Genomic DNA, 12,528 nt, shown 5'->3' on the forward strand with positions numbered 1-12,528 from the left:
TTAACTAGACTGGAGCCGACGGCTGTGCTGGATTTTGTGTGGGCTTGTGAGCATATTCCCAAGATCTGGCAGGGCCGGGAGAAGATCACACCAGAGGTCAGTGCATGCTGTTGTTATTGCTTTTTACTTGGGTATTCTTTCCTCAATTTATTTTTGAACAGCGAAAAAAAGTATCGTTTTCTGCGACTTGCCCTTTGTTGTGTTTAGTCACCCTCCACACATAATATTTTATTTATGTGCTTATTTTAACACAGTGTTGGTTTTGACGTCACACCTTGACAAATTTTATCGCAGCCCCCTATTGTCTTCAAGCCTTATTTGGGCAATAAGAAAACCATAATCATAAGCAAATGTGATCTCTTTTTGCTCCCCCATTTGACTCATTTGTAGTACACCAGCGCTACTGTCTTTATATATCGTGGTGCATGTCATGGAGGTAGTAGGCCTTTTTGTCTTATCTGTGGGTTTTAGTGGTGCTGAAAGTGGGAGATTACAAAGTTTATTGGTCTCCTTACCGTTTGTTCATGACAAGCCTTACAATCAACATGATACTTCATGGCAGTCAAACAGCAGCCTGCTTTTGCTGGTCAACATTGTAGTGCGCATAGATTTTTTGTCAGGGTGGAGGTGTTTAATTCATGAATGTGCTTGAATTCAATGAATTACCAACCCTCTTACAGGCCTCTATAAAGAGAGCCTGAATGGATCTTACAAAGATACGACTGACGTTAATATAAGTGCAGTCAAACGTACTCTAACGACCATGTTACCAAGACAATCACCTGGACAAACAACCACTTCCCACTTTCCCCCTCTTACATGTTTGTACATTTCATAATGACACTGTCCAAGAGGACCACTTTTCTAAGATGACAACTGTCTACCTCGACAAAGGGTGGTTGTCTTGGACAGGTCTGATTGTATATCTAAGAAGTGCAGTTGACCATGAGATGGGAAACTCAAGTGTTAACAGTATGATGTCCCTTTTTCCACCAGGTGGAGCAGAAGGAGGACGTGCTTGGTCTCAGCAATGAGCAGGTGGCCTCTCTGGCTGACCTCATCTTGGAGGAGGCCCTACTCCAGGTCAGAGATCGCGACCCTGAGCTGTCGGCTGATGGCCAGGTGACCATCATGAAGGGTCGCGTTGACCTACTGCTGTCCTGTTTGAGCGATGACCTGGAGCGGGTACTGGCCGTGGTGAGCCGCCTGCAGAAACTCTTCTCCGAAGCTGTTGGGTGAGTGTCGTCTGATCAAAGGGTCTTTACTCACTCCTCTAAAGTGTTGAAGAAAAAAACGGCCTTTGCCTGAAATGGCCAGATATTGATTCTAAAGCACATAGAGTTTGCTGTTGAGCAGGAATTTGCACTATACAAATGTTATCTATTACTATTATTGTTTTTGTTGACCTTGATGTTTTTATTGATCCAGCAACAGTTGGGCTCTTGGTCTTCTGTTCAATGCCATGTAGTGATAAGTGCAGGTTTACTGCTGTTGTTGTTAGCGATCCAGTAGCATCTGAGCGTTAACTCTTCTGCATGATGCCATTCGGTAATAGTTGCATGATTTACTGCATTCACTTTAATGCCCGAAATATCCAGTGTGGATATATGTGTCAAGGCTTTTTATTCAGCTGTTTTGTGGTTGACTCCTGTAAAGAACAATACAATAACCACTTTTCCCCTGTGTCGTGGAATTACTTACAGGTTAAAGAGACAGTGTGCTGTGAGCCTGGCCACCAGCCTGTACCTGCAGTTTCCCTACATCCAGGCCTGGCTGACAGAGGACAACCTGCTTATGTCAGAGCTGATGGCTTCACAACAAGTACAGTCCCAGGTATGCTAATGCTAATACAAGAACAGTTTGAACAAACTGTCTTAAGCTTTCGTAAAAAAAAAATTGCAGTCCATGCATAGCAATATTGAGCTTTTCCAAATTATGATTTCCACGTACAGCAATGAGGGAAGTCTCTCCTTCCCCTCTCACCATCCCCCCCCCCTCTCTCTCTCTGTCTCTCTCTCTCTCTCTCTGTCTCTCTCTCTCTCTGATAATGTGGCAGCTTTAATACTATCTTTCTCATAAGGATTATTTAATCTTTTCAACCACATGTTATTTCCCTAATTTTGTTATGATGTATTTTAGTAATATATAACTTTATAACTATGTTTTTGCTCTTCAGATGGACATTTTATCTCATCGGCTGATCACTAGCTTGGGTCAGGCAAAGCCAGGGAAACAGGCAGGGGCCAAGATGTATGATGCCAACATTGCTTGTCGGAAAATGGCTGCACATCATCCAGATATATTCTTAAGGTACCAAGGGTTTTTTGCTAGATTTGTTATGTTTAGGTTACTAAGGTAAATAATTATGGTTGCAGAGTATTATCAAATGGTGTATGTGTTGAAGAATTTTAACAAAAGTTTGAAGAGTAGAATATTTGTTTTTGCTTATATTATTTTTTAGATTTAATCATGTATGAAGTTTTTCTTTTAAGTGAGGCATTGTTGTGAAATCAGGCACTAGTTGAAATAATGAAATTGAAAAAAACCACAGGCATTTTTCAGGTAGTTTGGCAAGCTTTATCAAATTTTTGTTTTCTGGCTTGACACCTTTAATATTTATATAATAATACATTTCCGTCTGAATTTTACTGGTAAACGTTGATTAAAGGCACAAAATATGTTTAAGAAAAGTTTTTATCTTTGTTCTCCCAATGCAGGCAACTGCCCCTGATGGCTGCTATCCTGTCAGGTCAGAGTGAGTACTCCCTGGGCGCCATGCGGCACAATCAGCAGTTTCAGCTGTTTACACACGTGCTCGGCCTGGTGGAGCTGTTACAACCACATGTGTTCCAACCAGAGCACACTGGCTTCACTGATGTGCTCGATGCGTTCTTTGACCTTTTGAAGGTAGGTTGGTTCAGAGGCACAGGCATTCCTTATTTTGTGCAGATGGTTAGTGAATGGGATAATGTTTAAATATGATCTACTCTTTCTGCTTCTTTACAGTGGCACTATTGTTTGTTCCTCATAAAAGGTGCGCATGATAATTCTGACTCATGATAAACTGCAGCTTTGATCGATAATGTCTAACTTGTGCACCCACTGAATGTGGCTCTGATAATTATCCTTTTGTCTTCCTGCCTCAAAATTTTGTGGTGTTGCCATGACTCGTGGTCTCTTTTCACTCCCTCTTGTTTCTGTCTGCCTTTTGTTGATCTGTTTTGTCTATGTGATTTCAGTTTTGGAAAGTTCCTCAAAAGATTTTTTGAAAGTGAATTTAGATAAAGATGCTCAGTCCCTGTTAATTATGACTGTCTGTCCAAATGATATTTTCTTTTTTTTTGTTTTATATTTTAACAATAATGTATGAAGGTTGTGAATATCTCTTTCTTTGTACTCTTAATATGTTTGAGTACTCTTTTTCTTTTCTTTTTTTCCTTCCTTTTTTATGTGTGTGGGTGGGTGGTTGGCGGGTGCTCTGGTGTGGTTTGCTTCTTCTTTCCTATCAAACATCTATGGTCTTTATCTCCCCTCCTTCTTTTATCTTTGTTACTCTCTTGTAACACCACTAATTTTCGGCACTTATATTACCTTATTGTGTTGCAAGTGCTGTAAAACACTTACTAAAAAAACGCTTTTTTTGGTGTGTTTTTTTACTTCTTGAAGGTATGTTGATTCAGGGAGCTTTTTTTCCTTCCCCTTACATCTATAGAACCAGGGCCATACAACCCCATTCTATACTGTACCATAACATACCATAATTCCTCCTTTTTTTCCTTCCTGTCACATCCCTAGAACCATGGCCATGAGCAGAAAGCACTGGGTCCCGTGGTGCACAAACTGGTGTGTGTCCTGCAGAACTTCCTGTCCCAGCAGCACCGGCGAGCGTTCCCTGTTCTACAGCAGCAGCTGTCTCTTATCAGGTGGGTGGTCTCCTTCTGGGATGTATCAATTGACCAAATTGTATTGCTTGTGTTTAACTCGGCCGAATCGGGCCAGTAAAAAAATGCAGCACTGTTGTACAACTCAGCTAGCCGAACGGGCCAGTAAAGTATACAGCACCTGAGTTCAACCTGACCAAAAGGCACCTTGTTTCTGTCAAAAGATTTCTGAAATAGTGAGCTTTGTAATGCTAAAAAAGAGATCACTGGCATTCTGTTTTCATTTCTTGAGAGGAACATGTGTCGGAGCTGAATAACCATTGTTAAGTGTTGAAAGAAGGGACACCCTGTGTCATTTCATTGTCACTGTTTTGTCCTGTTTATGACGTTTCTACAGTCCTGTTACTCCCAATTCTGTTTTCCTTCACCGGTCCAACCAATATATATATGAGACCACCTTATGACATCTATGATGACTGTCGGTTGGGTGCAACTTTCTGCCTATATTGTTTATCCGTCTACATGTCTATCCACTAGCTTGTCTGTCTGTCAATTTATTTATTTGATTCATTTGGAGGGGGGGTTGCTGTCAGTATTAAATGAGAGATCATCAGTCAAGTCAAATAATTTGTGTCACGGCGTGGTGGAATCAGGCGCTTGTCAATTTTTGGGCATGTGGAGTTATTGGTATCATCATAAAGCCTCTTCATTTGCCTTGCTTTTGGGGGGGGGGGGGGGGATATTCATTTATGTTGAATAGAAGTCGAGATATTTGCGACTGAAGGGGGTGAGGGTTCACCTGGTTTCAGAGGTAAAATTAGTGAGAAAATGCCGCCAAAGATGAGTTATTTCCTAAGCTTGAAACTCTGTGGAAACTGAAAATTTACATTTTTTGTGCCTTTAATCAACGTTTTTCAGTAAAATCCACACAGAAATGTGTTCTTTAATGAGCATGAAAGGTGTTGAGCCAAAAAACAAAAATTCGATAAAAATTCACAAACCTGTGGAAAATGTCTGTTTCTTCAATTTGATTATTTTGACGAGTGTCTGATTTCACCACGCTGCCTCACATTAATCGTTGAGTATGTAGTGTTTGCTACTACTATGTTCTCAGTCGACTGGCCAGCACCTACCCCGACATGTTTGAACTGAAGGCTTTACTGACCAGCCTGACCCTCCCACGGCAGCCAGAGCCTGACTCAGAGACGAGTGCGACCCAGAAACAGGATGGCAAGGTCACTGCACCGACTGATCAGCAGGTGTCAGCATCCAGCTACAGTGCAGCCCAGCTAGCTCTGTTTATGAGGAGGTTCAATACAGATTCCTCTGAGGGTAATGAAAGCTGCTTGTTTTTAACTATTCGCAATGTGTTTTGTTTTTGTTTTTGTCACCCAATGTAAATTGTTAGCGGTAATACACTGTTGTTTTTAGTAAGGATTTTCTCTTGTGTCATTCACCAGTAACTTTGAGAGGGTTGGGGAGGAGGAGAAACACTTGAAACAGGAAAAAAAAAAAAAATGTTACTATGTTTTAAAAAATAAACTGCCCATAACTATGGCTTCAGTTCCACAATGGCAAGATGAAAATATTTTTTCCCACTTGTAGATCCTCTCAAGTAAGCACGAACAAAACTAGGAGGGTACTGACACAGCACCATGGAGAAAAGTCTTTAACTTGTATTATGCAGTGCCCTTTGTCCTGTTCTCTGAGACACGTTTGCCTGTAAATACTAATGCTGCCAGGTCCACTAATTGATATATTCACTGTGTTATGGACAGATGCTGTTTATAATGCAGCCCAAGAAGTGTGAAGCTAATTTTTCACCCTTTCCCTTTTATGTTTTGTATTTCTTTATTTTAATTTTCATCTGTCTGTTTTTTTTTTTCAGGACTTTTGATTGCACTCAGAGATTTGGATGAAATGTCAAAGCGCAAAGTGGATATCCTGGGCTTTTTTCAGGTGAGAACTTTTGGATAGCTCTTTTTATCCTAGCTAAAATGTGTCATTGTTGGTGACACTGGTATTTCATTAGTTTGTTTGTGTAAGTTACATCTATTTTTTTTTAATGACTATTACTGCTTTAATTCTATTTTTCTTTTAGCAGGTCAACATCATCCTCGTGTTTCATGTTTTTATGGAATGGCCTAACAAAATGTTCTTTTTATCTTGTATTTCTTCTGTTTAGTAGCCTGTTCTTTGAGTTAATTTGAGTCAATGTGCTTGCCAGATGATATGTGTATGAATTGATTGTCTGCTGGATGCATCTTTCTGTTTGTATGAATTTTCATCTGTTAAATCTTTCTCTAACAGTGGGGGGGGGGGGGGGGGGGGTCCTCACCTGGACCGGGTGCCATCTGTGACCTACTTTCTGTTTCTGCCTACTGTTGGACAAATTAAGGATTTTTAGGTTTAGTTTTTAATATTTGCGATGTGTATTTTATATGAAAATAAAGGGGAACTAATGGTCTATCTCAATATGTGGCTGAAAATGATCATTCTTCAGCCTGGGATTTCGGATTCGATTGTTATAAAAGTAGGAGCGGTTTTGAAGCAGGAAGTGGTGAGCCATGAGAGCTGTGTTGTATTTTCTAATAATGATTGCTACATCTGCTGCACTATCTTTCTGATTGTGGGACTTTTACAAAAAATTATTGTGTTTCACTATTTTCAGTTAACTTTGAAGACAGTTTACTTTTGTTCTGTATCACTACATTTTTAAGATAACTGTTGATAGTGCATGTTATACAGACTAATAATTGTAATTTGTCTTGTATGCAGAGCCAGCTTCAGTCCCTTATGATGTCCATCAATGATCAGTGTCGTGGCACGGCCTTCACCTTGGTCATGAGAGCTCTTCGGTATAATCCAAGGTCAGTGGGAATCCTAGAGCGGCAAAATATTTCTCAATGAACATTTTATTGGTCCTGATATGATTCTGGTTCAAGTTGTGAAAGAATAACTGCTATTAAAGGGATGGGTCCCAGAAAGTACTGTTGTAGCTGAAAATATGTTTGTGATTGGTGATGCTTTGTCTGACATGTCTCTTTTTTATCTGTGACATGTTAAACATTATATTTTACAAGTATATGGAACCTATGTATGATTGATAAGGACTAATTGCCAAGCTCTACTTGTTTTTTAATATGATCTGCAAAACTGCAAAATTTTGTTCAATTGGAAATGGAGTATTGTGTTGTATTTCTCAAATGGTATCCTGAAAAGAAATGATTTTATTTTTGGTAGTGGATTCTGAGAGATGTTGATGATAATTTGTGTGACAGAGTAACAACTATAATGGCCATATCATGTAAAATTAGGTTGATTAATTGTGAATGAATGTTTAATGTACTTACAAATTCTGTTACCCCAATTTTCCTGTCTTTTTTTTTCTGCTATAAATGACAACTTTCAGAGCATATCTTTAAAATAAAAGACGCATTGTAGCAAAAAGTTTATATTACCTCACAATTTTTATGCAGTGGTGCAGACAATAGTATTTTCTCATTTTGATGTGTGTCAGTATAAGATTTTGTGTGTTAAATGTTAATGTTGTGTTTTGCAGGAAAGCAGGGAACTATGTGGCTACTTACCTGGATTGTCTTGAATGTGACAATCCTGATATTGTCATCTCAGCCTTGAAGAATCTCGGGGAGTTTACAGCCCTTTGTCATGGTGAGACACTCTTTTGTACTTTTATGTTAGGTTGTCATGCATGTACAGTACACCACAACCTGTCTTTGGGTTTGTCCACACCAAAAGCAGTTCTAGCAGTTGGCTCACTATTTTGGCAAGCTGTCCAATAGCAGTCAGCTCGCTGGCTGCTCTTGCACTGCTCAGTATCAGCTTGCATGTTCTCACCAAAAGCAATATAAAAGCAGTGTGTACTAGCTCTCTCTGCTAGCTCGCTGCTTGTATCGGAGACAGTTCATAACTTGGTGGTCCGTCTTGTATTTGATGGTGAGAAAGAATACTGGGTTCATCCCATAAATGCCAAAAAAGACACATGGGGAGAATATTATCCCCTGTTTCTTGACTTAAAGGGAGATGAAGAGCGCTTTAAGTCATATTTTAGGAGCCCAGAAATGCTCTCTACCATTTCGGACCACGTGTGTTTTGTTTCTGTTTTGTTGTAAATAATGGTAACATTAACAGAATCGAGTCGAGCTGAGAAAAATAGATATCATCTTGTTCCCCTGTAGAATTTCCTATCAAACATCTATCTTCGTTATTTCCCCTTCTTCTTTTTTATGTTTGTTACTGTCTTGTAACACTTCTAATCTTCTGGCGCTCATGTGACCTCGTCACCTTATGCTGTTGCGAGCGCTGTAAAGCCTCTACTAAAACAAAAACAAACATTGCTATTCACTCTACTTTCTTGGCTCGGCTGACTGCCAAGTACCCAGTTGAAACTGAGATAGGTGCAGAAATTTGAATATGTACTTTACCCAAGGACAGAGCATCCTACCTTCCATTAGAAGGGATGGAACCTCCAATCTTTGTAAAAAAAATAATTCTAGTCCAATGTATTATCTTTTCCAGAAGATGGCTCATTTTTACTTTTTTAAATGATTACTTACAAGGGTTAAGAACATAGAATTGTTTGTAACATCTGCAAGTTATTTAGTATCCTATTGGGTAGTTTTAGAACTGATGCTTGCTGGATAGATCAATATATTTTGTGTGTGTGTGTGTGTGTGTGTGTGTGTGTGTGTGTGTTTTCTGTAAATCTGGGCTTGGTGACATGCACAGTTGCTGCTTTTATACATGTTACCAACTGTTTGTGGAACAATGGAATGTTTGTCTGTGGTATGAGGGAAATGATAACTGACTGTATAGCAAAAAAAATCTCTTTGAAAGACTTTTTAAATTTTTTGAAAAAAAAAATCATCCACAGAGGAAGCCACGATTATTCTCCAGAAAGCTTTCCAAGTTGGCATCAAGAGCTCAGTGGATGCCAGTTCCTACATCAGTGAAGCCCTACAGGTGCTCAACCTGCACTCTGCCTCAGCCTAAGTAGTTCCACACCCACTCTGCATTTCTACACCTATGCTCTGCCTCAACATTCAAGGTTATGATGGACATTAGGCTGTCTATTCCCTAGGAACAGTGTCACCAAAGGTTAACTGAATGAGGTATCGTTTAAGTCTGTGTTGTAGCAGCTAGCTCAGGGCCTTCTGATGCCACAGGGAACGCATGCATCCAGTTCTCCTCTACGTTATAGGTGCCCAATGACTGACTAAGTCAGATAATTTTTCTAATGATATTTGTCATGTCATAGAATGAACAGTCCCTCGCCATGGGTAAACACAAGTTTGTTCTAGAATTGTATAGAAACATGACAGAACTGTCTGTTTTTGTTGGGAGTAAAGAGAGAGTCAGACGTTGATGGTTGGAGGTAGGATCTACTTCCTTTTCTTTTCCTCGGTTATTTCTGTCTTTTTTGCTTCTTCCCTTCACTAAATAGCCATTATTATGTCAGTTGGTGTCTATTTACTAAACTGTACAAAGGGGAAGTCAGACAGCTCTTTATTTCTCTTGTATTCAGATTCAAACTGTTGGCTGACATCACCATCAGTATACGTTAGTACTTTATCTTGCATATTCTTAATTTTGTGAGTGTAAAGCTACAGAGCTTCCTTGCTGTAGCACCATGTTATAAAGGCTGTACAAAATGTATGGCTGTGGTTTTCCCCCATGTTCTCTGACATTACACTACTTTATGGGTGGGTCAGCTTTATCAACTTCTTGTCAATCATGTTGTAGTCTGCTCTTATCCAGAAGTAATTTTTTGTTTTTTTAATGGAGTACTGCTGTCTGTTGTTGAGATGTTGCATCCCAGTCAGCTGTGGTCAGCTCTGACAGGCAGGCTCAAAGTACCCTGCATCGGAAATGTTTAAAATTGTGTCAAACACAATTATGATGACTAATCTGTACTTGGTGACATTAGGCTCTAATTCTAATAGTGTTGACTCACCATTAGCTACTACATGTATATTTAAATATTGGGCTGCTCAAGACCAAGTACTGTTGAGTTTCTTAGACTTATTTGTTTATTATTATGGTCGTATAATTTTTGTCAATTTCTGTCCAATGCATACAACTTGTACTTTGTTCATATGAGAATACATTATGATTTTGTTAAGGAACAAAAAAGCATGTTTCAGTAAATAAAAGACAGTTTGTAACCTATCTTGATGTGTTCCATGAGTTGTTCTGTATGAAGTAGATGTGTTGTATACTTACAAAATGTCTAATGTGCGTTGATTACTTGCTAGCTGTTTTCAACTTAAAGATCAGTTCATCAAGTGCTAAGGCTTCTCAAAATGCTTACTGGTGTTTGGCGCTGAGGTTAGGCTCTTTGCTGTTGCATGTTGAAGACCGTAATTCGATTCCCGATCGGGGAAGTTTTGTATTTAGTATTTCCGTCTTTCTCTTGTGATGTGGCATCGGTGATCCAGTGTTTAGGCTCTTGGGCTTTCAACTGTAAGGTCATGGGTTCAAATTTTGTCAGGGACCAAACATTGCTTACTTGGTTGGAGAATAGGCATCGTTGCAGGAGGCACAATGCCATAGCTTCTCCTCCCTCCTGTCTAGGATCCAAGAAAGGGTCTGCCTGGTGATCGTGCCAGTTAAACCGAGGGACCAACATGATATCCTTGAGAAAGGCACCTCATGCAAATTTTCCTCACTTCACTCGGATGGGAATGTATACCCAGCTATAGATTGTGAAAGGTCTGGTCAATTTGTTAGTGTTGATCGCAATTACCACAGCTGGCACTGTATGCTTCCTGAGTAACTGACAATGTTTCTGAGACATGCACTGGGGTCTTCTGGGGTAATGATTGTTTTAAAACGTATAGAGTATAGAGCATACCGTAGAGCATGGATGTGTGCTATATGAATGCAATTATTATCATTATTGTTATAATCATTCTTTTTCTTTTCTTATTAGTGGGTGGTTGGCGGGTGCTCTGGTGTGGTTTGCTTCTTCTTTCCTATCGAACATCTGTCGTCCTTATATCTCCCCTTCTTCTTTTTTACGTTTGTTACTCTCTTGTAACACCTCTAATCTTCTGGCGCTCATATGACCTTATGCAGTTGCGAGTGCTGTAAAACGTCTACTAAAACTAACTAAAACTTTTTTTATTATTGTATGCGGTATCCCACTCAGCCTGGGTTGGACCTGTCAGACAGGGTCAAAGTAGCCCTCCTCTACTTGAGTCACTACATGTTTAAAGTAGTGTCAATGGGCACATAAAAAAATTACAGTTCAAAATGCTTTCTTTTAAAATCACACTTTGTGTCATCTTCAGCTGCATATCATAAGAACAAAATTGATTTTTTTTACATGTTTGTACACTACAGTCATAATAGCGTCGAAAATGTCTAAGACAGCCACTCATTGTTTAGAAAGGTGGTTGTCTGAAAAGGAGAGAAAGGTGGTTGTCCTAAAAGGAGAGAAAGGTGGTTGTCTTAAAAGGAGAGAAAGGTGGTTGTCTTAAAAGGAGAGAAAGGTGGTTGTCTGAAAAGGAGAGAAAGGTGGTTGTCTGAAAAGGAGAGAAAGGTGGTTGTCTTAAAAAGGTGAACACCTTACACAGAGTCATTTTTATATAAGAAATATGCAAGGGAGGAAATAGGAAGTGGCCATTTGTACTGGTGATTGTCTTACATAAGTGGTCGTTAGAGCAGTTTCAACTGTATTGTGTTACGAAACTTTCAGTCGTCTGGCAACAACAGTGTAACGATTTTGCTCTTTGCACACAGAAGATGGGATTCGTGGGTGAGGAAATCTTATACATGTGTATTTATCAATTGTCTCTGAGTGGGCTCTGGCTCTGACAGGGGAAGTTTAAGAAGCCCACCTCTTAAACAATCTTAATTTTGTGAATGAGGTCATATTATTATAGCACTTACGAAAAAAACAACCCCAGAATATTATCAGTCCAGTGTTTTCATACAAAGAATGTAGAACTCCAATTTATACAAAAAATGCATTTTATTTTCACTCTTAAATTGCTTTTTATACAAGTCTTAGGAAAATACAAACAAGGAAGTCGAAGGAAAATCACAGTCAATAAACACAATGCTCATCTGTCAGTGTCAGCAACCTGGGGTACTTGGGGTTAGTTCGAGACTAACCTAACACTCGGGCAAACAAAAGGGAACAAATGTCAGAGATGCATGAACTAACAAGGGTGCATAACACGTAGGGCTACATGCCAAGAGGTCACAATATTACATTGGATTTACTCTTTTAAAAAGAGTCGCTGAGGTAGTTTGGGAAAAACGAAGTCTCTCTCTCTCTCTCTCTCTCTCTCTCTCTCTCTCTCTCTCTCACACACACACACACACACATACACACACACTCATAGGCTCACATAATTACCTATTGCTTCATACTACATTCTCAAACATTGCCACGTGCGCACCTATACATTGTAGTATTGTCTCAGTGCGCTCGCTCCAGCGATAATCTTTCAACAGCTGGTATGTCATTGTCAGTCTACTGGCCTCTTATCAGCTGTTTAAAAATGGCCGTGGCCTGAGTTGGTGCGTCACTCGAGTCAAGAAAATCATTCTTGTCAACTGTCAATTTTTCGTTTTCTTTTTTGCACGCTGGAGATGTGGTAGTGTGTGTGTGTGTGTG

At 39.6% G+C, this 12,528-nt stretch overlaps 1 protein-coding gene across 1 annotated transcript in view; it reads left to right on the forward strand.

Annotated features, from left to right (window-relative positions):
• Nucleotides 1-10,070, forward strand: part of LOC101858006 (integrator complex subunit 1) — a 44,912-nt gene extending 34,842 nt beyond the window's left edge. The window contains exons 37-47 of the mRNA XM_005092478.3: nucleotides 9-96; nucleotides 997-1,235; nucleotides 1,704-1,833; nucleotides 2,177-2,310; nucleotides 2,718-2,907; nucleotides 3,796-3,923; nucleotides 4,996-5,213; nucleotides 5,770-5,840; nucleotides 6,660-6,751; nucleotides 7,444-7,553; nucleotides 8,776-10,070. Of these exons, the coding sequence (XP_005092535.1) occupies nucleotides 9-96; nucleotides 997-1,235; nucleotides 1,704-1,833; nucleotides 2,177-2,310; nucleotides 2,718-2,907; nucleotides 3,796-3,923; nucleotides 4,996-5,213; nucleotides 5,770-5,840; nucleotides 6,660-6,751; nucleotides 7,444-7,553; nucleotides 8,776-8,894 (1,519 nt within the window). The 3' untranslated portion in view covers nucleotides 8,895-10,070. The remainder of the gene's footprint in view (nucleotides 1-8; nucleotides 97-996; nucleotides 1,236-1,703; nucleotides 1,834-2,176; nucleotides 2,311-2,717; nucleotides 2,908-3,795; nucleotides 3,924-4,995; nucleotides 5,214-5,769; nucleotides 5,841-6,659; nucleotides 6,752-7,443; nucleotides 7,554-8,775) is intronic.
• The last annotated feature ends 2,458 nt before the right edge of the window (nucleotides 10,071-12,528 follow it).

The sequence above is a fragment of the Aplysia californica genome, unplaced genomic scaffold, assembly GCF_000002075.1.
Source record: "Aplysia californica isolate F4 #8 unplaced genomic scaffold, AplCal3.0 scaffold00047, whole genome shotgun sequence".
Classification (NCBI taxonomy): domain Eukaryota; kingdom Metazoa; phylum Mollusca; class Gastropoda; order Aplysiida; family Aplysiidae; genus Aplysia; species Aplysia californica.